Source organism: Juglans microcarpa x Juglans regia, chromosome 1S (assembly GCF_004785595.1).
Source record: "Juglans microcarpa x Juglans regia isolate MS1-56 chromosome 1S, Jm3101_v1.0, whole genome shotgun sequence".
Taxonomy (NCBI): domain Eukaryota; kingdom Viridiplantae; phylum Streptophyta; class Magnoliopsida; order Fagales; family Juglandaceae; genus Juglans; species Juglans microcarpa x Juglans regia.
Genome location: NC_054595.1, coordinates 22748612 through 22772400, shown reverse-complemented (window position 1 = coordinate 22772400; position 23789 = coordinate 22748612). Strand labels below are relative to the sequence as shown.

Below are 23789 nucleotides of genomic sequence, written 5' to 3'. Positions count from 1 at the left end.
TAAAGATAAACGGTAAAAATTCTAACAAAAGAAGATAGAGACAAATTGTAAAGATCTTAATTATAATTAACTTATAATTGATAGATACAAATGGTCAAAATCCTAATTAATAAGTAAAATATGCACGAGAGAGGTAGCCTTTTGAAAGGAAATTTGAGAAAAATAAGATAGAGGTGAATATTATAGTGGTTTTACAAAATTATTCCCTAAAACAACCTGATTTCTGAAAGCTCCAAAATAATTTTTACACTAATTACTTTGTTTTCTAGCCAATCAAAGTGCAAAGGGAGAGTGTTTACGAGGGAATAAATAATTTTTAATGCTTTTAGGCTAATTACTGTGCTTTTAGGCTAGTTACAGTAAACACAAATATGACTCAAGGACTTATTTTATTGTAGCTAAAAGTCTTTGTTTTTTCACATTTGCATAATTCAATGTAATACATTTTTATGCTCTATTAGTCAAACTTCTCACTTTATTTACATTTATATAATCTAATGAGAGTGCTCTAAGTTGGTTAAATTTTGTGCATTTTGAAAAAAATGACTAAATATAAAATTTATACGAAAATTTCTTTTCAACCTCACCTATTTATTTTTAAAAAAATATGATGGTAGACGCTAAATATACACTCTAAATATTACATTTTTTTATGTCAAAAAAACACGTGTATACAAATGATAAATTTTTTAAATATATAAAAATAAAAACAAAAAAATGCAGGCTTGTGCGTTTTGGGGGTGAACATTTGGTGTGCACCAAAGTATTTTTTTTAAAAAAATTATTAAATATGAAATCTATATGAAAAAAATTTTAATAGTGAATTTTTTTTTTCAAATAGAGCGAACGAGGCATACTCTAAAACTATATCTAGTATTTTTTATTTTAATAATGAATCTTACTTTTTTCAAAAAAAAATTTGAAACTTGAACCATCTGAAAATATATCTAGGATTACTTTAGTTATAGGGAAACACTTTTAGATAGCCTTGCTGTTTATAGGAGAAAAACAACCTTCCAATAAATATAAGACACGTAAAAAAGTGGTGAATGAGGACAATACACAATAATACAGGTGATTAAAACCGAATTACTTTGCCTCTAGATTTTCTCTTTCTCGAAATCCATCCACTGCTGAAATCCTTTCCCATTGCACAACAACTCGTCGCCGCCACTGACCATGCATTGAGATCTTACCGTCGCTGCCACCAAATGGAGACCCCACAGTTGCCGTTACCCCTTCGAGATCTTGTCGTCACCATCTTCAAGATTTTTCCGTCGCACACCAAAGATAGATCTTGTCGTCATCCACTACACTGATCAATGGTTTGATTTTTGCAGTCTATAATTGAATTTGTTGGTCTTTTGTGATGTCGGCTAACTCAGTTTGGAAGAAAGAAAACAAACTAGGGTTGTCTTTACATTTGGGTTATGATTATTTAAAGCATTAAAATTGGCAAAAAGAAATTATTTGGTCTATATTGGTGCTAACTTGGTTTATTTAACAGATTACTTACTTATAATTTTGAGAATAAAAATTTCAAAAGTGATGTATAAAGCAAGTCTATCCAAAATGTAAATTATAGAGATTATTGGGTTATCGTGCTTGTCATGCTCTCTGTTATCGGGGATGAGTTTGGGTTGGGATGGAGTGGGGTGGGGTTGGGTTTGAGACCTTGGGTTGGAATACGAAGACATGGAAACATGGTTTGTTGATCTATTTTGTTCTAGTGTAGGCAAATATATGGTAATTAAAATAAAATGCTTATGTGTCAGACTGCTATTGGAGGCTTGGTTATTGTGAAAGATCAGCCAGACTGATCTCTAGGTTTTCTTTTAGTTATAATGAAAATAAATGAGTTTAATTGAAGCAAATCAGAGAGTTTTTTTTTTTTTTTTAAAAGGGTCGATATCCACACACATAGCAGTGTCGTTCCAAATTTATTAATAAATCTTTACTTATGACGAAAGAATACTGTAGTAACATCATAACACTTGGGGGCTTACATGATAAAAAATCAGGGAGTTGAAATCAATATATTTTTAAAGATATGATTATCAACTACTTTATTATTCCTTTAAAATAAAAAAAATACAGAGATTTATTTTATTCAACCAATTGTTTTTATTTAAAAGATATGACTGTTTTATGAGATATGCTGTCAGAATTGCTTATAACATGCATGAGGCCGATCTTATTGGATGGAAGGTTTCCACCACAAAACAGAGGGAATGAATTCTCTCGCTCTCTCTCTCTCTCTCTAATTTTCTCTATCTTTAAGCTAGCAATGTGGGCAGCTTGTTCATCAGAAGAACGTTTTTCCTCATAGTACTGTTATAATTATAGAGAGATTAAATAAAAATAATCTTATAAATTGATATAATTTTATATAATTTGTTAGATTTATTTTATAATAAAAATAATTTTATAACATGACGAAACATATAATGTCATATCAGTTTATGAGATTACTTTTATATAATCTATTTGTAACTAGTGAATTTTCCTTTTCGTAAAGTAATTTTATAAAAGTATATTAAAAAATTAATGTGACTTTATATGTTATTATAAAATAATTTTAATTGTAATGTAAATTTTATAAATCACACCAAATTATATTATTTTATGAATTTATTTTGATAAAATACTCTTGACGGTAGCTCTTTTCTATTGATATTATCCCTCGTAGAAAACACTAAAGTTGAGACTAATAGCAAGAAAAATAAATAACTCCCTCTCTCTTTCTAGTTTCTATAACCTTAAATACTAAAATTGACAATAAAATTGATCTATAAGCTTTAGTTTTTTTCTATTTAAACTTTCACTATGATCTAATTAATCTCTTTCTCACCCTCCCATTAAAAATGTGTAAAGAAAAAAAAATATGATGTTAACATTAATAATATATTTAGAAAATTATTATAAGTAATTCTATATACAACTGTGAAGTGTGCAACCGTTGCGTAATTATTTTGAAAAAAAGTGGAGTCAACTATTAAAAAATTAATTTTTTTTTTCATGTGGATCTCATGTTTTATTCATTTTTTTTAAAGCGATTACGCGGTAGTTGCATAATTTACGATTGTAAATATCTTTTCTATTTAATGTGAGGGGTGAAGGGGGACTTACCAGCTTTCATCCTTACATTTAATGATAGTTCATGTAGACGTGAGTGTGCAAGCGCTCTGCAATTACTTTTAAAAAAAATGAATAAATACAGGACCCTTATGAAAAAAAATTAATTTTTTAAATAGTAGATTTTATTATTTTTTAAAGCGATTACATAATACTTACGCATTCTACGATTATATGTAGCATTATTATTTTTCGTATTTCAAATTACCGTACAAGAAGTGTAAATTGATTTTTTTACTGGGAATACCACGTGAAAGGTGTCAATCACATGAACCAGATTTTACTTTCTTATCATATTATATTTTATATACACTGGCGTTCTTTAATGTGTTATAATTTTTTTTGTTGAGAAGTTTTATTGATCATTTCACATTACATATTTTAAATATTTAAAAATTATTATTTATTATTGTTAAACTAATTAAGTTATTATACTTATTATTTATACACAACATATTTGTACTTGTTATAGAAAACAAATTAAAATAATTACAATGTATGAGAAATAGAGATGATAAGTAGAATTATTCAAAAATTTTTTTCATGAGCTAATTCTATTTACAGAAGTCTACCTGTAGAATTTGCTGCAACATAAAAATCCATTGTAAAATATAAAGATGCATTTTGATCGAATAATATATGTGTATATATATATATATATAATTATTAGTATAAATTTTAAATATATAAGTTTCGTGCAGTATTTTTATTAAAAAAAATGGATTCATTATTTATTTTATATAAGATTTGTACGAAACTTACACACCTTAACATTTTTTTAAAGACAAAAATTTATGTTATTTTTTATAATAGTACAAAATATTAACTTTTGTCTAAATTGGTGAATCAAGTAAATAATTATATAGCACGACTTGTTCATTGAAAAGATCACCTTTCAATAATCGTTCATGCATAGTTACGGGATAAGGTTGGCGTACCTACCGTTGATCAATAGGTAAATAAAAAGACTATGCTGCACGTGTCTCCCTGTTTTATTTTTATTTTTATTTTTATTTTATTATTATTATTATTATTTTATCTCTTTTGCAACAAATTTTTATTTTTGTTCCCTCTCCTAAGTCCAACCACCATGGTTCACGTTCAGTTAATGGATTTCGGTAGTTGAATATCTTAATGACACTCAACGACAAAGCTTAAGAAAAGAAGCCCACGAGATGGGAATTACATACATATATAGGAAAAGTTTTCTTCTAAGGGAGTTCACGCATCAAACTATACATCAATTCTTATATGTAAGACATCTATTTAATGAAATAATATCAATTAAAAATAAAAATAATTTTTATAAGATAGAGAACCTTCTTATTCTCTCAAAATGTTTCTTTTTTTATTTTTTTATGATAAAAAAATTATGTGAGCATTGATACGTGATTTGATGTGCCAAACCGCTTGTACTTAGTAATTCGGTTGTGGATGGTTTAGCTAAAATTTGTGCTAATGGTATTACGGGATCATGGTTATCTCTTCCTGAGTTGCCTCCTTCTATTAGAGGTAACATTAGGCTGGATAGAGGGGGCCTTCCTTACTTACGTTGAATCCGAAGCAGTTGATAGAAAGCTATGTGAGCTGGTCTTTTGAGAGATTTTGTTTTGCAGGTTGTTATTTTGAAGGTTTTTTTTGAGGCTTTTGTATAGTGGTTGAGTTTATTTAGTTTTTTAGGCTTGGGTTTTGGTTTTATTATAATATTTGTAGCCCTCAGGCTTCGGATTGTAACTACGGTTTTCTTCCGTCATAAGTGAGGGTTGATCAATAAAATTAAGGACAGAATCACAATTGGACATGTGACTTTCGACTCTTCTAAAAAAAAAAAAAGACATATATATATGGAATATAAAAATTTTATGTACAGTCATTTTTGTATACCTTTTATACAATCCACTAATATGATTGATTACGTTATTTTTTTAATATAAAATAACTATTTTAACCAAGTGCATCAATAAAATATACAAATTATATGTAAAAAAAGATGTATGTAACAAAACTTTATATAATATCTTCGTGCCGGCAATGATGTTTTTTTGCCAAAAAGACATGAGAGAGGCAGGGATGGGTGGCCACACTGAATAATTTAAAAGGAAAAGGTGACAGGCTGTGGTAGGTGTTTCATCTCGTCTTGTGGTAGGTGTTTCATCTTGTCTTCTTTATCATCGATAAATGGTGAAGGCATTTTCTAAACTCACCATCGAGAATATCAGTCCTCTTACCCCCTTTCTAATGTGCTTTTAAGAATTGGAAAATGCTAGTTAGTATGACTCAAATATGTCCATTCATATATTTTATTTATTTTTTAATAATTATAGAAGTGATTATTAATAAATTTGTATTTTTTTAATGTTTAAAAATGCTTAAAAGAAAAAGAAAAAAACCATTTACACCGGTGTGCATATTTCAGATGCATCCTAACATTGTCCTTGAGAATTTTCTAAACGCATATTCTTCACGGTGCATGGGGCCCTTGTCGGTCCGTATGATATTCCATTAGACGCTCTTTTGCTTTTCCATATAGGAAAAATCCGACTAATTATAGATCCTTCATCATCACCTCTTATCATCTTTCACCAGAACTTTACTTATGAAGTTCTATGTGAAAAAAAATAATGTTAATCCATGCATACCTGAAACTATATGCCATGAAGTTGAACCAAAACCTTGAATCTTCCTCATTTCTACCACTCTTGATATGGAATACGTGTCTCGCATCCAACGAGTCTCGTTCTGGGTGAAACTATACCCAAGCTAGTGTCCATGGAAGTATATGTGCATCTCCCTCACCCCCTCTCAAAAGCAATAGATCAATGCTTAAAAGTTTGGACTCAAGTATAACTGCTATGTATATTGTATTGGGCCATTGGGCAATTGGCATTTCACAATATAACTGCCAGTAATCTCAAAGTTTTCCAGGAAAAGTGGCCCCAGAAATACGGCTAGACCACTTTGTGTGTGAAGGAAGTGCCATCATCTCAGAAAGCATTTCTGACAACTTGTTTGCTGTCCAGGCCAGCAAAATCATTTGAATCCATAAAAAGGGGAGTACGATTATCTTGGGCTAAAAAAATAAACAAAAATCTTTTCTTCTTCATCAACTCAAGAGGACAATCGATAACTTCAGCTGCACATACATGCTTTACATAACCAAACATGAAGGATTTCAGAAACTTACATACAGAATGCAATGAGGCTCGCTCGTTTTGTAGCTTGCACATTCTGGCTTCATCTGTGCTACAATTATACTTGGCCGAGACTTGCATAGATAATTCCTGAAATCACCAGATTGCTATAAGCCTAACATTCTTTTCTTCTTGATTTTTGCAGTTAAATCTTCTTCAGATGGGATCTTGCCACTGTCCGTAGAGGTTGCATTCCACCATGTCATAAGCTCATCCTGCAAAATGTGATGGGATTCCACCATTGCACATAGTATGGGTAACAAGCAAGATTCAGAATACTGTTAATTCCAATTGTAGGATGGCACCTTGAGAATCAACATCCCTTTGACTTGTGTAAAACAATTGAGACTATCATTATGATAAAGGATCTAAAAATTAAGATTGACTACAAAGGTGGAATATAACAACAATTGGCTTGATATTTGATGATATAGGAAACTCCACTGTCTACACATTGTTAGGTTTATATGATATTTTACTTTTTTTTTTTTAAATCGCATAATTATCCAGTTCTCGAACCCATCAACATGGGGCATTCCTGACCTTATACTGTTAGAATATGCCAAGCCTGAAAGATGAGAAATTGAATTAAATCAAACTCACTGGGTCATTTACTGATGTCAGTAATTGACGATTATACAATTTGAACAAGTAAAATTTCACCAAAAAAATAAGTAAATATAATCAAACAAAAAAGTAAATCCGTTAACTAAATATATAGCATAATTTCGAAGTAAGGTTCGGTTTTGATAGAAAGGAATGTCATTTCTTCCATTTATTTTGCTTAGCCCCCAACAACAAATTCCAACTAGGGTTTATGTTGTATCATGCCTGAATCTAACTAGGGTTCGCACTTTGCAGTGGTGGAGGAATTGGATCAGGGAAAAGAGGGATTCTAGTTGTAAGATATCTAATGAAACTGTCGTTGGCATTGAGATCTTATTCAAAGAGGAACAGATTAGCACTGTGTCATGTTTGGTACTCCCTGAACTAGAAACAAGGTGTCTGCTTTACACCAATTTAATGAAAAACAGAACTACTATTTGACTTAGCAATACCAGCACACATTGTAAACACGTACAAGGATTCACTAAGAAGGGAAAAAACCACAAAGAGACATAAAAACATGCAGAAATAAGTAAATTACAATTGAGACTGCAAGCTTGAATAGAAACACTGCACGACAAAGAAACAATAGGCTACAAATTCAACTCATACTATTACCTCAAGGAAATCATGATTGGAGATGTATTGACTCCCTACTAAGAATTTGTTTCCACCTACGTTTACACACACAGGATTTTTGGCATTCTGTGGTGAATTCTCTCTTTGCTTCCCTGTGCACCCAAAAGAAAAATAAGAATAAAATCATTGGAGAAAAGAGTCATTCTATGGTTAAGGTTTAAAGAAGCACATAAAGATGATCCAATAATTGATATCCATATAAAAATCTACTGCCTATCAATTCATTTGTTATCAGAACAAGCTAACAAACACAAATTAATTCAAGTTATACCAGTAATGCAGGCTACATGATATCCAGTTCCCTGCAGTCCTTCCCACTTCCCAAGCCGCACCCGCAAGAAAAAACCGTCAAGATGTGACAATGACATATAGGAATTCATCCATCTGGTGCACCCATGCAACAGAGAGAATATTCTCTTAGCACACGAAGAGAATCAATTATAGAGATGATCACCGTAGGAAGAATTAAGTTCAAAGTCATCCCCTAGAAGGATGGTTTACTAGACTAAAAGTCTGCTTGAAGATCAAGTTCTACCAAGATAAACCCACCCAAATTTGAAGAAAAAATCAGTTAACAATTTGGTAGGAAAAAAAACCAAGGAATTTTTGGAAGCCAATTCACTTCATTCAAATAATAGAGTGGGACTTGCTCCTCCAACAGCAAATGAGGTTTTGCTTCTTTGTTGGGTTGAAATATCAGTTTGGGTTGAATTTACTTCTTTGCAAGTCTCCTATGATTAAAACATACGATAATAGTTGGACTGCAGTATGGAGAGTCTATATCAGAAAGGAAACCTGATAAAAGAATCAAATTTGCTACTTCCTCAAAATGCCCAAGTGAAATTTCAAAAGGTAATCTCAAGTGTGATTGAACAGGTATACTTTCCATAGATTAGAGAAGTTCCAGTCAAGCCAGTAATTAAAACAAGAGTTTATTGGCGACATTATAACGACTAATGGAAAGCCCAAACCACGTATGGAGTAACACTTGAAAAGGAATAGTTGATAATACAATTGAAGCACCTGGAATATTATAAACCCTAATAACTTCTCCCTCCCAAACAATGTAGAATCTCATTCACCACCCTCTCATACTAGATCTGGGATATTACATATTGTAGTTAGTATGCTTGACTTACTTTAGGATATCTGAGCGTGACAAACGAAGGCCTTTTATGGTGTTGAAGATTCCTTTGGGTACATCTGAAAGTTTCCTTTTGACTAGCATGATCTTCTGTTCTTTTGAATAGTTTACCCCAAAACTTGGAGCAATGTGTTTCTTCATTAGGTTTGCATTAGATATGGTTTTTACAGGGGCTATCATTTCCTTTGGCTTCCATCTACTATGCTTTGGTATTCCAAGATCATTCTCATCACAAGCAGCTAGAAATTGTCTCCCCCAACCAGTTATCAGCTTCAAATTTTCTCTATTGCCTTCCTTATGCAGCATTTTGCTAGGACCAGCCATAGAAGCAACACCTGTTGTTTGATGTTTCCCGCTTGAGGAAGCACTGGGACATGCAACAGCCCAATGATTGAGCTGGAAACATCTAATGCACAGACAAGGAAATTCTTTTGCCGCCTTATATGAATTGGAATTCCTTAGAAGATCTTCAATCTCGTTTTCTGTTATCTCAGAACACTCTTGTAAATGGTGGCCTTCTATGCCGCAAAAGACGCAGGTTGTTGTCGCATCTTTTGCATTATCTGTTACATCTGATGGCATGACATGCTTGAGGGCATCCAATCTTCTTGCAAAGATTGAAGACATTTCCATTGCACTTCTAAATTTTGGGGAAGGCAATATAGGGTTCAGTTTGTATGCAGACTCCTGATGATTATGGCATTTCATCCTTTTAGAACCGATGACAGCCTCAGTATCAGCAGGATGTTTCTGTGATTCATTACCCAAAGCAGGCATTGGATCCTCAGCTGAGTGCTCCTTCAATTCCAAACTTTTGTGGTTGTTGTCATCATGATTCCAAGGACAAGGAAGAAGCCTCATGCAATCATTGGAGCACTCAACACCCACACTAATACTCTGGCTACAATCATCTGGGTTTAATAAAGGGCGAGAAGTTTTTGAACAAAACCGCGTTATCCACAAGCTTCCCAAAGGATCATTTCTGTAGCTAAAATCATTAGTTGACTTCCCTTCGGATGGTGGGTCAGGAGCAATGTTCTCTGCACTCCTAATCTTATCTTTACACAGAGTGGAAGTGGAGCTTGTTTCATTTTTTTCCCTACCAAATTCCACTCTGCATGAATTTTTATCCTCCCTGGAGTTAGTCTTTCCAATTTTCTGAAAGGTAGAGAATTTTAAAGGAAAAACCCTAGGCTGGGTTGCTGAAGCTGCTCCATTTCCAGACATTGGTAAGTCAAACTTCTCATTTGGCTGCAGAAATGGTTTGACTTTGTTATCATCATCCCCACGAATGGCTATTGGAGTAGCATTAATGTTACACATCTTGTTAGCCAGCTCATGTTCCTTAGATTCTCCATTTTCATTTTTGGCATTCAATGATGTGGTTTCTCCTTTCACCTTTGGCCCATATAAGGACTGAAAAATTGATCGGAAGCCAATATTTTTTAATCCTGGATCTTGATTCTTGTTGCATGCGAGAAGATTCTGATCATTAGGGTCCTGATGTCCATGATCAGGAGGTGCAATTACAAGAGCAGGAGAAGGTGTCTCATCTAGAATTGGTTTTGAGAAGCCCTTCATCATGTTTGTTATCCAGTTCATAAATGAGCTATCTTGTCTTATATAGGATGTTGAACAGGGTATCTTTTCAATTTGCTTCTTCACTCTTTTACTCCCAGAAATCAAGCATTCTTCAAAGCTTGGCCTCTTCTTGCGTGTTAAAAACAACCCAGCACTGTTGCAGCTTTCAACACTCTCGTGGCTGTCATTTCCCTCTTTCGATGATCTTTCCTTAATATCTCCATCAGATAGAGCCTTTTCCTTTCCTTTCCTTTGATTTCTATGGAAATTTCTGTTAGCTGGGGATAGTTCACTTTGAAAAGTTATGTTTCTCTGAAGTACCTCTTTGTTGTGCTGAAAGCTGTTTTGCAGTTTGTGAGCAAATTCTGATTCTACCCTCTTAGTCACTGCACCACGAGCATTTTCACCAATTGGAGTCCGTAATTCATTCTCTGCAGTTTGCTCAAGCTTTTCCAAAGGCCTTCTGCCTGGGGACTTAAGATTCTTGACTGAAGTTTCAGAACCTTTGCATTCATCCACAGGATGAACATCAGAGGCCAAAGCAATATTCATTCCAAGTATTTGTTCACTTCCAAGATCTCTGCCTCCACCAATAAGATCTGCAGAGAATGGTTCATTCACCACCACATCAGGTTTAGGTTCATCTATTTTAATAGATAAAGTATCAGCATTCCTTCCATTTACCTGGCCTGTTGGTAAATTAAATCAGAAGTTCATAGCATGTCAGATTTGAAAAAAAAAATTCGAAAGCTCCATTATTTTTCAAAAAAGTTGAACATAAAAGAAAATTTCGGCTTAATATGAACAGCAAGACACTTTGCAGTGCTTGTGTGTCTAGAGCATAACCAAAGTGCTCTTTTTAATGGTTCTTTTAGAAAGTAGAACCCTGTCTTGATCCCTTTCCAGACCAATACAATCAATCAGTTATAAACCATTGACCAGTTTCAGCTGTGGGATCGGCCTAGAACTATCTCCTGGATAACAAAGTGAAAAGATAGCAGCATGCACCCGTCAGGAATTCAAAGATTGATAGTTGCACAAATATCTTCACCTTCACTCTTTCTCCTATGATCCTCTTGAGCAATATGTAGAACAGATAATTCCACTGCAGAGCTCATTTCTTCCATATCACTAACAGGTCCTGCCAAACAAGAGTTCCCAGGCTTTGTTAAACAGGTTTTGAAGGGAAAACATCACACACACATGAGAGAGAGAGGTTTGCAATCATCCTTATACAACTTAATACTCTTTTTCGCCAGGGCCTATCCCAGACCTTCCCTTCCTAACAAGTTAACATGAAAAGTTTTTTTCCTTACCAGTCTCATCTTTATTGTTTGAGCCACATCCTGGGATTATGCCAGCATGACGTGTAGAGGATCTGGTTGAATTATTTGCACCAGCAACATTATCGTTTGCATATAATGCTGCTTGTGGTGTAATGACTTCCTCATCTATAGGTTTGCCAGTAGCAGACCTCTTGCCAGATATGCTTTGAGGCAGCGAGAAGGCCACATTACTTGATCCTGCACCCCACATAAGAGGGCCCTTTTTATCGGTGAAGCCACATTCAGCACATTTGAGACTCAAACCTTTATGTGGAGACCAGACTAATTCAGACAGGGGGTTGGAGCCCAAAAATGTCATGTCTATCCTTGAACCTGCATTTGCACCTGCACTTGCCCCTTCATCTTTCGGTTGTCTCTGAATGCACCGGTCAGAATAACCCACAGAAAGTCCTAAATCAGTCACTGGTTCTAGGTTCTCATTTTCCACTTTCATCTTTGGTTGGATCAACTCCTTAGCAGGCGATCTTGAAATGCCAACAGAGACCAGATCAGTCTTCTACATGGTACTACACATGAACAATGTAATAATCATGACAACCAGTTTTCTCTCTAGTGAAAGAGGTAAGTTTCACAATACAAGGAATATTGTTGGAATTTGTAGATTAGAATACACTAGTGAATTGCTTCCACTTGAAAACTGACTGGGTCCGATAAGTAGTGGAGATGAATACCCTATGATTACAATTTGAACCCCTATAAGACAACAGGTAAATATCATTATGAAGACTCTTCTGACAGAGGTGAAAATTTTAATCCCATTAATAGAAAGAAGATGCCTCCTGGAGTACCTTCCTTATCCATCTCTTAAGATAGGAGATGGAAATCAAACAGGACCTACAAAACCCACTCATTGAATTCATCGTTAGCTGCGAGTAAATGTTTATGTCAAGCAAATTTGTCGATAGCCTCAAAATCAAATGTAACCTGACTGTGATCTAACATTTGACAAGATGTTATCTTCAGATCATATGGCAGTAGAAATTGGCATTTAGAAGTCCTAGAATCCTCTCGTGAATCCATGCTGACCACATGTTGAGTTTGTACAACTAAAATGGTAGTAAGCTCCATTTCATGCAAAACTACTTCCGTGGACTAGCTGAAAGTACAAAATTTTCTAAAACATTAAGAGCACGCCCACAACAGCTAGAAGAGGCATGATAAATATGGACGGTTTGCTTTTGCAGATTGGCTACATTAAGATAACTTTGGACAACAGTTTGAGGAATGATTTACCTACATCTCTTACAACTATATTACAACTCATATTACAAGCCATTTTGCAACTCAACCAATGAATCATGCTGCTTTGAAGGCACAATAAATATAAAATGAACACCTAGCCCGTATATTCATTGTCAAAACTTCAATAATAAAACTCTCCAGGACCTCAAACGCGTACAAATATGCATACAGACACGCGTATGTATATATACCCATGAAAATATACTTAAACTAGAACAATATTATTTAAACAAACAAAAAGAATTGTGAAAGCGAGAATGAAGTAACATACGTGATTGTAATGCAGTATACAGAGATCACATCGTGAATCCAAGAAAGAAAACCCAATTAGGACGATTCCATTCTAGAATGGCCCCCTCTGAAAACAAAATATTCACAGAGAATTTTCTCAAACCATCTTTCCTCCACGATAAGATACATTACGTCGCAATAAACTTAACTAAACATGTCAGATTCTCTACCTTATTGTTCGACAGTAAGCTATAGCCTAGAAATCAGGAAAGAATAAAAACTAAACACCATTGTTATTTGAAGAAATGCATGTATCAGAAGCTACTGAGGGTCAAGGCAATAGACTATGGAGTTACAAAGAGAGTAACAAAATTAAAGAATAGCCATACAGAATGATTTGTGGAGACCCACTTACCTCAGTCCCTCGAATCCACCAGAATTGCTTTCCTTCTGCGGCCACTTCTTTTATTATACACAGTAGTACTCCAAACAGGGAAGTACAAGATATTATATATATATATATATATATATATATATTTTTTTTTTTATATACAAGTGAAGTGAAGGAGAAAGAATGAAAGGGAATGCATGAATCTTTAGAGAGAGAAAGAGAGGGTCTGAGACAAAGAGCTAGCCTGCCATGCGTCCTGCTACAGCAGTTACATGAAGTTGTCTAGCTTAATTTTCCTGAGATTCTGAGGTATGAGGTTAAAGACCTGACACGTGGCGGATTCCCTACCAATAAAATCATGCCAGAGCTATTTCACATGTATTCCCTAATATATTTTACAGATAATAGCAGTGGCGTATTACAAAATTGAGTACTGTATATCAGTTGTATCTGAGAAAATTGATCTTATTGACTTTGGAGTCAAAAGCAAGCAATAATTTTTTTTTTCCTGTCTTTTTAACTTTAAAGTACAAATTAGATGATTCATCGAAGAAAATTATGCCTAATGAAGAAAGAAAGTTTAGCTTTTGTCAAAACATTAAAAAAGAAGAAGAAGAAATTTATCCTTGTGCACTTTCTCACATCAAGAAATCTTTGTTTGGATTGACCATGTAATTTTAACTAGAAATTTTATTTATCAGTAACTATTTATTTTTATATTTTATATTTATAATTTTTTTTATAGAGCATGAAAAATTTTTAATAGGAGGTGAGAGTATTTTTATAGAGTGTACAGTGTGATATAATAAATAGTGACTGATGATAAAAATATTTCAATTTTAATTTCTTCCCACATAGTGATTATTGGCTCTTTAACAGTATTTTTAAAAAAAAATTAATAACAAAAAAGAATTTTATTAAAATAACCAAGTACACGACATATAGACCCCAACTATGTTAACTTCATGAGACATACAAAGCTACAAAACCTATCTTTGCTATTTTAGCTACATAGGAAATATTATTTAACGGATTTTATATAAATTTGGTAAGGTTTAAAAGGCACGTGTCACACGAATAAAATCGGAAGAAAAAACGTGCAGATAAATCCTAAGGGGAAAAGGTGAAGAAATTAAGAAGAAAAAAACACAAAAAAAAAATGAAAAAAACTCAAGAAGCAAGAAGAAGTATTTCATAAAAGTTATAATATGCTTTGAGCCTTTGATGGGGTGTCCAATCAAAGCTTTTGAGAATGAGAAGAGAACCAAATAAAGAGACAAAATAAGAAGGATGGGCAAGTTGGCAATTTGATTTGAAAGAGATTCTGATACCTATTTCTAAAAGAATAGATGAGGTTGGAGAAGCATAAGGTCCCCAGTTCCCAAAGAAATCAGTCTCAAGCATTTATTTTTGGACCAAACAACATGACTATAGCTGTCTTGCTGTAACTGTTGCATTTGATCGTTACATCTATTCTGCTACAGTACTCATGCCCCCGGCCCCATATACTCCTCAAGCTAACCCTCAAGCTGATATATGTTCCATAAGATGCCAAGAACCCCTGCATTTACCGTTTGTTGAAATGCTGCCTTGCGTGCAATCATGAATCATCCACAACAAGCTTTAATCATCCACAACAAGCTTTCTTTCCCCCACTACAAGAGGTTTTGACCAGAAACTTTTTAGTGTATGTGCAAGTTGTCGATGATGAGGATATTGATCCACTTGATAATGCTGTATAACTAGAAAGGCATGCATGGTACAGAGCATGCTAATATTTAAGATGAGATAAGATGATTTTAGATAAAAATTAAATAAAATATTATTTTTTAATATTATTATTATTTTAAAATTTAAAAAAATTAAATTATTTATTATATTTTGTATAAAAATTTAAAAAAATTATAATAATTAAATAAGATAAGATAAACCATTTCTATATCTAAATGTTATCTTAATTTCTTGGTTAGATTTGACAATTGATCTGATAATATATATAGAATGAGACGCGATCTTTATTGTAAAATTACAATTTGTCTAAAAAACTTAAATTGATAAGATATGATAGATTTTATTATTTATATTCTTAATATTTATCATATCTTTAATTATTACCGTGTTATTATTATATTTAATTTATTTATTAATTTACAATTAAAAAACAGGTGATTAGACATTTCTATATATAATAAGTTGGAATTGATTAGTTTTTTTTGGTGTAGATAAATAATTGATGCAGCAGCCACTTACGTCCAAAAAGTATATGGTAGGTAGTTAATGAGTGGGCAATAAATTGTTACCAAAATAAACTACATACCTTTTTTTGGAATGAAACTTTTTATTTTGTTTTTTTGTAAACTCTGTCACAACCCATCACAATTACTAATATATTATACAATTATAGTATATGTTTAATATACTAATATTAAACATTTAAAACTTGGACCACACATATTAGCTATCAATATATATTTTTTTATAAATGGGAGTGTGCGGTTTCGAACCTAAATTTTTCATTTAAAAAATTAAATTATATGCCATCAGCCGATCAGATTGCATATTAGCTATCAATTGATTGAGAGCAATATATAAATAATATCTCTATTTGTCATTCACCTACCTCCTGAAGAATAAAGATACTAGACCAAATATCACTTATCAACTAAAGAAATATGAAATGAAAAGTTTTCTTTATTTTGATCAAACGTGAGATATAATAATACTTTCACTTTGAATGAATTATACAAAACTTTATTATAAAATATAAAATTATAAATTAATGTAATTTAATGCTATTTGTAAGATTGTAAATTTAATTTTTTATTATAAAATAAATTTTAAGTAAATTTATAAATTTAATTTATTATTTGGAAGATAGACATGAGTGAGGATAGTCGGTACTAGGTGTTGTCCGAGATCAGGCTACGTCTAGGGGGGCCCCTTGATAAGCCTACTTGTCTTAGTGGCTGATTGGGCTAAAGTTGGTAGGCCCACGTTCGGCGGCCATCATGAAATGTAGCTCTTGGGATAATTGTCCGACATACGTTATTTTACTATTATTGTGAATGCAAGTGGACCAGACACGGGTTTGTTTGATAAAAGTCTATTATTTTCCAACCAGCGATTGAGATGGAACATACAACTTTATCGTTTCAACAAAAACGATAGAATCCATCTGACAACTCATTTGACTTTGCATCTACTGACAGAGCACAAGTTGATGATAGACTTGAAAGGCAACAAAAAGCTTATAAATTTTTTATAAATTAAAGAAAATGAAGAAGAAAAAGAAGCAGCTAACCTTGTTTCTGTTTATCCGTACAAAATGCTCCTCCCAAACCCACTCCATTCATGATCCCCCAACAGTTCGTCTGTTTCATTACAACACTTGTAAGATTATTTTTCCTAAAGAATTATGTCGGTAACAGAAGAGAAGAAGAAGCAGCGGCAACTATGGGTTAGTGTGAGTAATACTATGTATAGTCGTAGAGTACATAAGTGCTGCACAATCATTTTAAAAAAAAATGAGATCTACTATTAAAAAATATAATCTTTTTTTAATGTGAATATCGTATTTATTCTTTTCTTTTAAAGAGATTGCACAGCACTTACAAACTCTATGATTGTAAATATCACTTATCAACTCAATTTTAAGGCATTGAGTTAATTTTCAGCAAAGCAGCAACTCCATGAACCTCCTCTACCCCATGATCAACCAAGCACTTTCAGACTCCATATTGCCTTGACAGTTGTACGTTCAGAGTTGCCTTTGGATTTGGTTGAGAAAGATTATAGTTCACTCGTGCGCCCTAGCAAAGTAGTTCTTCATTTTGATTTTTCATTCTCGTTTTGCCCACAGCAAACATATATTGTCCAAGTCTCCTGTTAGTTTCATTTAGAAGAGCACATCCATTTTTGCTAAAATTTATAGGAGCTCATGGAATAAAATCTCAATCGTGTATTTGAAAAGAGAGTGCAGTGACAATATAACAGGAGATGTCCTGTTACTAGACAACCGGAGGCAAGCTAGACCCCTTATTTTTAAAGGAAAATAAAATGATTACAAAATGAAATTACAATATCTGGTAATTAATCACCACAACCATCTACTTCAAAGGTATGGAAGCTTTGAGATGGTGCTAAATCCAAGCCAATCAACCGAGGTAACATGTCTCCAATTAGCCAGAATTTATGTTCAAAGAATAACTTTTATATCGTATGAATAAAAATAACAATCCATGTGTTTTTTTTTTTTTCATGAATCATCAAAACAGATAGAGAGGAAGGTGTGTTCTCATAGGCATACTCACCTCCGTGCGAATCTCTGCCCTGCTCCCAGTAACAAGGCTTTACCTATTGCACCCGAGCGAAGTCCAAAAACAAGTGCCACGGTTCCACCTATAGCTAACCATTTCCAATCAACGCCATATTCTCTTCCTCTCTTGTCATCTGCAGCTTCATCCTTTTTCTCTTCACCAGAAGCTGCCTCTAAAGACTCCATGCTTCCACCCAAAGATATCTTTGTGGTGATTACGCTTCTAGGAAGAGAAGCCTCTGACTTCCTCACATTCTGATATGCTCTCATGCCAGAGTGCAATTTCTTGACAGCTCCCCACATTCCATGACGGACTCCCAACTTCGCCACGTCCTTGGGAATCCCCATGTCTTCGTAATGTATAAGGGTAACCTCACATGCAGACAATTGTCCATCTCCCTTACGAGATTCCACTGCATACATTTTCCAAAATCAGCGAAGGAGGTAACAACGATGTCATTGCTAAGATCTGCTAGTGCTCACGACATTGTTGCAAAAATCAGTTAAATAACTAGCACTCTTACCGGCCTTGATAACCCAACTAGAGAAATATAGCTCGACACGTCGAGGATTGACACGCTTGGGCAAAGCTGGATATGGCACCCCCTACAATAGTGTAAGCTCACATATTATTATATAAGGCATAGGCATCACATATTATCACCCCATGTATATTCTATTTTTAATATGCAGTAAACATACAAGTATAGTTAAAGACAGAGACACTGAACCAATCAACATAGCGCAATAAAAACGAGATTCAAGATAATTAGTGAAAATCTAATACCACAAAAAATGCATAATAAGATAGAAGACTGAATTGACAAAGGAAACTGATAAAATGCATAGCCATTTCATTCTTTAATCAAGTCCTTTTTTTTTTTTTTTTTGTGGGGAGTAACGGGGTCCTCTATTTCAGGACTAGATTCACTACCTTCGTCCTTGGCTGAAAAAAAGCGCAGTACTTTCCTCCCATGGTTTAATCCTAGATGCAGATGCAGTCAAATGATTAAAGAAAGAGGCTTTTATGGGAAGAGGTCTCCAAGGCTACCAAGTAAAAAACTACATTATTAGGTACGTTGAAGTCCTTTGCTAGGTTGCCCAAGGGAGACAAAATGTAAAGCTGTGAAACAGAAGTTCCTTGTACAAGAAGTGCAACAGGGTCATTCATAAACACTACATTAGCATTTCTTACTACAGCACGGTGGTGTTTTGCGGGGACAATTAAGTGTCTTGATCAGACTATTTTTAGGGTTCATTTCAAGTCTAGATTAGACAAGAGCTGAAACTCCGAATACATGAAAGAGCACAGAAGATTTAATTTGTTCAAAACTGTCTGTTTTTTTTTTTTTTTTTTTGATGTCGGGGAACCTCTCCAAGGCATGGCCTTTTGGACCCACCCCTGCAAAGTAAACCCCGGTCCCGTGCACCGCACCCTCGGAAGTTTTCCTACACGAAACTGATTAAATCTCTGGCTTTTTACCTGGAGGAGTGGCCCTAGAGATTGTTTGCACCCAAGGGGATTTGAACCTTGGACCTGGGGGGAGCATACCCCCAAGCCAAGGCCTTCACCACTTGAGCCAACCTAGGGGTTATGTCTGTTAAAAGTAACAGATCTACTTTCTTAGATCTACTTTCTTTGTCAAAAAACCACCACAGGTCCTTTCACCCCAAAGAGGGATTTTAATCAGCTGATAATTTAAGATATTATACACATTACATGAGTGGTACCCCATAGTGGGTAGTATAGGTGGTAAATGAGATCCACATTACCATTGACTAATCTTGAAATACCATTGATTAGTCCTTTTAGAGTATGGACCTACATGTGACTTGGACTTCCTTGGGGGTTACAACATGTTTCTTCCCTATTGTAACCTTATTAATACATTACAAAAGTCCAGAGGACTCAACTCAATCCCTGCGGTCATAACATGCTACACGGGTCTGTTTCTCAAAAAAGGATTAAGAAGCAATAGAGGACAAAAGATTGCCGTTCGATTGAAAATATGTTGCAACCAATACCTTTGTTACACAATAATAAGTCTTTCCCGCCTCCCATATTCTTCGACCAATGATATATTCTCGATCACTGCAGAAGAAAGGGAACTGCAAATACATACAATGAATGCTCTAAAGAGTTGTATTATGAAACCAAGACATAATACAAGTCTGCAAATCCTTTGATATACCAACCTTTTTTATCCACTGAACAATCATTGTCCCAGTGTGTGGGTACTCTTCCAATATTTTGAAGTATACAAGCATAGGATCCCATTTAGGTCGAAACTCATCATCCCAGAAGTAATCTCTAACTACCTCTGGAGTCACATCTTCAAAGACAGTTCTACTGCGGTATACAGTTGGGCCTGTCTGATAACAAAATCACCATCAGATACTGATACACGATACAGTCCAACTACAACAATAATAGGAAAGACACAAAATAGTGAAGAGAAGTACAACTGAAAGATTCATGATTGAATATATGATTATACAGAAGAGAAGAAACAGATTAAGAATGGGCAAACTACTTGGGGCACCAAGCTTCTCAAGTCTCTTTAAAAGCACAAATTTCAATGTTAAAACATGAAAGAAGAAAAACTTATGTTGTCTACCATCTAACCAAGAAGAGGGATGCTAGAGCCACACAAGAATACCACAAATAATCCCACAAGCTGAGATGGCACAATGCCATGTCATCTAAGTTATTATTTTTTATTTTCATTTTTTCTGTTTTTGGAGGGTGGGTGAATTTGCTTTAGATCCCAAGATTCGTGGATTGTGCGAAATTTCTAGCTTCAAACTAGCTTCGAGAATGGTGGCTCCACAATCAGTAACACCTTCGATATTATTGATTGGGGACCCATGAAAAAAAAAAGAAAGAAAAGACCGCTTGGCAAAACTTATTTAAAAGTCTTCTAGCTTAATTGTCTTAGTTACCCACACTTTTCTGGATAACCAAATAGCAGATCAAAGAATCCAGAAAACATCAACCTTTAGACCTTTCTAAATTACTGAGAAATGCAAATTAATATGGAACCCGGCAGCGGCGGTGGTGAGAGATGGTACAGCTTCGATGGGGTTGGGGTTTGGGAATGCAGGAAGACGCAGGGGCACAGGGGGCTCTGTTGGGAACAGAGGAGAGATGTGGGGCTGGGGGAGAAATTGAAAAAACAAATACGTGGCATGTTTGTGGGAATCCCTTTGTAGAATTCATTTGTGTCTCTAGTAGTTTTCAACCAAGAATACAAAGTCCCAATGACCGCAATGAGAAACAGAGACCCTGCATTACATAGATCTCAGAATGAGGTGTCCCATGATATAAAGATATTTCAGCAAATGCAAGTTATGCATGCCGAACACATAACAATCGACTGAAGATTGCAAGAAAATGGATAAAGATAAACACATGAACAGTCTAATCATATTAATTAGTAATGGTATGAGCGCCAATATTCTTCTCAGGTGCAATACAGTTAGATGACACTTATACACATCATTTTAGCAGATGAAGAACAGAGAAGATAGATGTGATGATAATCAAAGTAAGAATCTACCTCAGGCTCATGGCGCCAAGCTTGGTATGCAAAGTTAGGAGTAGACCTATCCATCATACTTTGCCATTCCAACTCTCCACCCTTCCCTTCAAGAAGATGCAATAGGTGTTCTAAATCATTCTCTGTGACAATGTCCTGCACTCGCCCCTCGGCTGCTGTGGTGGGGCTGCAGGAAAGTTAAGGTATCACAAACCAAGTAATTCATGAATAAGATAGCACTATTCCAACACACTGCTGGATTTTGAGAGTAACAGTTTTTGCAAAAGCACTAATAGATTAAACGTAAGGCATTATAGTATGGCAATAGAAAGTTTTAAATCATTTGAAGATCCTTTCATTCCTTCGCAAAAGTGGCTTATTATCCCCATGCACAAACAAGCTCTACCAAACTCGACAGTTGTCTTGACGGATAAATTATCATTCCATAAAAAATCACAAAATCAAATCATTTCAAACCAAATGCACGATTAACATTGATAAAAGAAAAAAATTTAGATTGGAAAAATGACCTCAATACTTGTGTATCTATAAAATCTAAAAGGCGTTTCCACTTCCACACCATGCATGATACAACAAGCATCACATTCTATACTTCACAATTTAGTTAACAACCACTTTTTCAAAACTTTTTCTAAATGCTTATACGCCGTTGATTGACCAATCATATAGACCAAATATACAACACAAACAGCAATCATCAATACTTACTACTGATAAATACATATTGCAATCAAGTGAAAATACTATAAAATCTATCGGAAACACCAAGGATAAGAGTAAGGTTTCGTCCAAGTCATAATCTAAGACCTTTATTGTAATAGCCATACAAGCATTTTCAGCAAAAATTTTCATATCTCGTCCAGTAAAATTGCTTTGAGAAGGCTTAAAATATTTATATTTCCAGGTCCTAGTGACAAGCAGAATAAAAAAAATACCCTCTAGATTTTATTCTTTAAGTTAAAGCACTGGATTAGATTAACATGCTCTCCCTCAATAAACCCGTCGATATAATTGACAGAACAGTGAAGCAAACAGTACTCCCCAAAACCAGCCTCCAGTTCAATAAATTATCGATCAACCATAAAAATACAATATAGTGCTTCCAGGGCATGCAGCTAGTCTCTCATACTGGGTTACGAGTGTATAAGAAACTCAAGTACCAACCTTTTAATCTTTGAACTGAAAATCAAATCACTCTTTGTTTTGAGAATCTATGCCCCTAACTCCTATAGGACAACAGAAGCTCCTGCTGTCCCCGTTGGCTCCAAATTCCAAAAGATGGCCATCTCCACACATTAAACCCTGGTAGCTTACATTCAAAAGTATGAAATCCAAATTCCTAGGTCTCATTTAAAAGATCATCGAAAGCAATTGTGCCACTCTTACCCACAATCTGCCAACTTATATGCATGCAAAACGGATATTTATATCTCAAACTAGCAACGGTATCATCGTCTCGTATGATTAACAAAACCATACCTATCCGAATACTTACTCTGTTTACCATTAAGGCGTTAACATAAGTCCCAACTTTCTACTACAAAACTGAAATGCGTCCCACCACCAGTTGGCAGATAATTATCTAGTGAAGCTCAATTGCATTCAGACAATCCTAGTATCTAACTAAAACATTACATAAACTTTATAAAAAAAAAATACAAAAATGAAAGCCAAAACCAAAAAAGCCAGTCTCCATATATAACAGACAACCTTGACGAACAATATTATAAACACAACAAAATAAAAATAATGCCAAAAAAGTAGAAATAGAATTGAAAAGAACTCACCCAACAGCATCTAGAATTCCTGCGGGGGAAAGCTTTGAAGTTGGCGATTCCTTGCTTTTGCGCTTGAAATTGGACCAAATGGTCCGGCAAACGGAGAAGGCAGAGAGGGCCGTGAAGGCGAGCCAGAGGCGGCGCGCTCCGAAGCCTGGCGGAGCCGTCCAGAGGAAGCGGAACTTAGGGCGGAGGCCGAGGAAGACGAGGCCAGTCCACCTGGGGCGCCAAGACCAGCCGATGACGAGGCCGATCATAACGGCCAGCCAAATCGGAACTGCGCAGAGCAAGATGTCAACGAATGTCTCGGCGATTGAAGGTCGCCTCAGAAACTCCGCCAGATCGAAGAACGGCTCCTCCATTGCTCCCACTTCCCTCAAAACCCCGATCCTCGTGTACCTTTTCCCCGAAGATTGGTGAGAAACTGAGACGAGATCTACATGGACCCCGGATCCTCTCTGCAACGCCAAGCACGAGAGAGAGAGACGCGGGGCGGGTTAGGACGTTAAGACGACGTGGCAAAGTATAAGCCGTCGATGGGGGCTGCTTTTGGTAGGCGGTGGTTTTGTAAGGGGGAGGTTGAGATGAACGCGGTTGGTTGAGCGCGGGGTTTGTTTTGTTAATAATTTT

General features: G+C 34.9%; 2 protein-coding genes across 7 annotated transcripts; both read right to left on the bottom strand.

Annotated features, from left to right (window-relative positions):
* Window positions 1-6129: 6129 nt before the first annotated feature.
* On the bottom strand, window positions 6130-13719 carry LOC121245840. Of its 6 annotated transcripts, none has more exons than XM_041143724.1 (8): window positions 13531-13719; window positions 13156-13242; window positions 11613-12148; window positions 11348-11437; window positions 8711-10985; window positions 7843-7955; window positions 7551-7663; window positions 6130-6894 (listed from the first exon to the last, which is right to left on the bottom strand). In XM_041143724.1, the coding sequence occupies exons 3-8, from the start codon at window positions 12073-12075 to the stop codon at window positions 6871-6873; spliced, it is 3078 nt and encodes a 1025-aa protein (XP_040999658.1). In that variant the 5' UTR covers window positions 12076-12148; window positions 13156-13242; window positions 13531-13719; the 3' UTR covers window positions 6130-6870. The 6 variants fall into 6 exon arrangements, with proteins under 6 accessions (XP_040999658.1, XP_040999653.1, XP_040999654.1 ...); XM_041143719.1 differs by having other exon boundaries at window positions 6130-6541; window positions 13531-13718; XM_041143720.1 differs by having other exon boundaries at window positions 6130-6541; window positions 11613-12106; window positions 13531-13718.
* A 3927-nt stretch (window positions 13720-17646) lies between these two features.
* LOC121245860 (stAR-related lipid transfer protein 7, mitochondrial-like) lies at window positions 17647-23789 on the bottom strand. Its single transcript, XM_041143749.1, has 6 exons — window positions 23169-23789; window positions 21382-21547; window positions 20018-20194; window positions 19847-19930; window positions 18346-18427; window positions 17647-18234 (listed from the first exon to the last, which is right to left on the bottom strand). The coding sequence occupies exons 1-6, from the start codon at window positions 23519-23521 to the stop codon at window positions 17813-17815; spliced, it is 1284 nt and encodes a 427-aa protein (XP_040999683.1). The 5' UTR covers window positions 23522-23789; the 3' UTR covers window positions 17647-17812.

Excerpts from the sequence above, each read along its gene's own strand:
- LOC121245840 (XM_041143719.1), bottom strand. The coding sequence starts at position 12,075 with ATGAAAGTGGAAAATGAGAACCTAGAACCAGTGACTGATTTAGGACTT. Across the intron at positions 11,438-11,612 it reads AAACAATAAAGATGAGACTG|GACCTGTTAGTGATATGGAA; the intron begins GTAAGGAAAAAA and ends CTTGTTTGGCAG. Across the intron at positions 6,542-7,550 it reads CCAATCATGATTTCCTTGAG|GATGAGCTTATGACATGGTG; the intron begins GTAATAGTATGA and ends CACATTTTGCAG.
- LOC121245860 (XM_041143749.1), bottom strand. The coding sequence starts at position 23,521 with ATGGAGGAGCCGTTCTTCGATCTGGCGGAGTTTCTGAGGCGACCTTCA. Across the intron at positions 18,428-19,846 it reads CTTATTATTGTGTAACAAAG|GGGGTGCCATATCCAGCTTT; the intron begins GTATTGGTTGCA and ends ACACTATTGTAG. Across the intron at positions 18,235-18,345 it reads TAGTTGGGTTATCAAGGCCG|TGGAATCTCGTAAGGGAGAT; the intron begins GTAAGAGTGCTA and ends AAATGTATGCAG.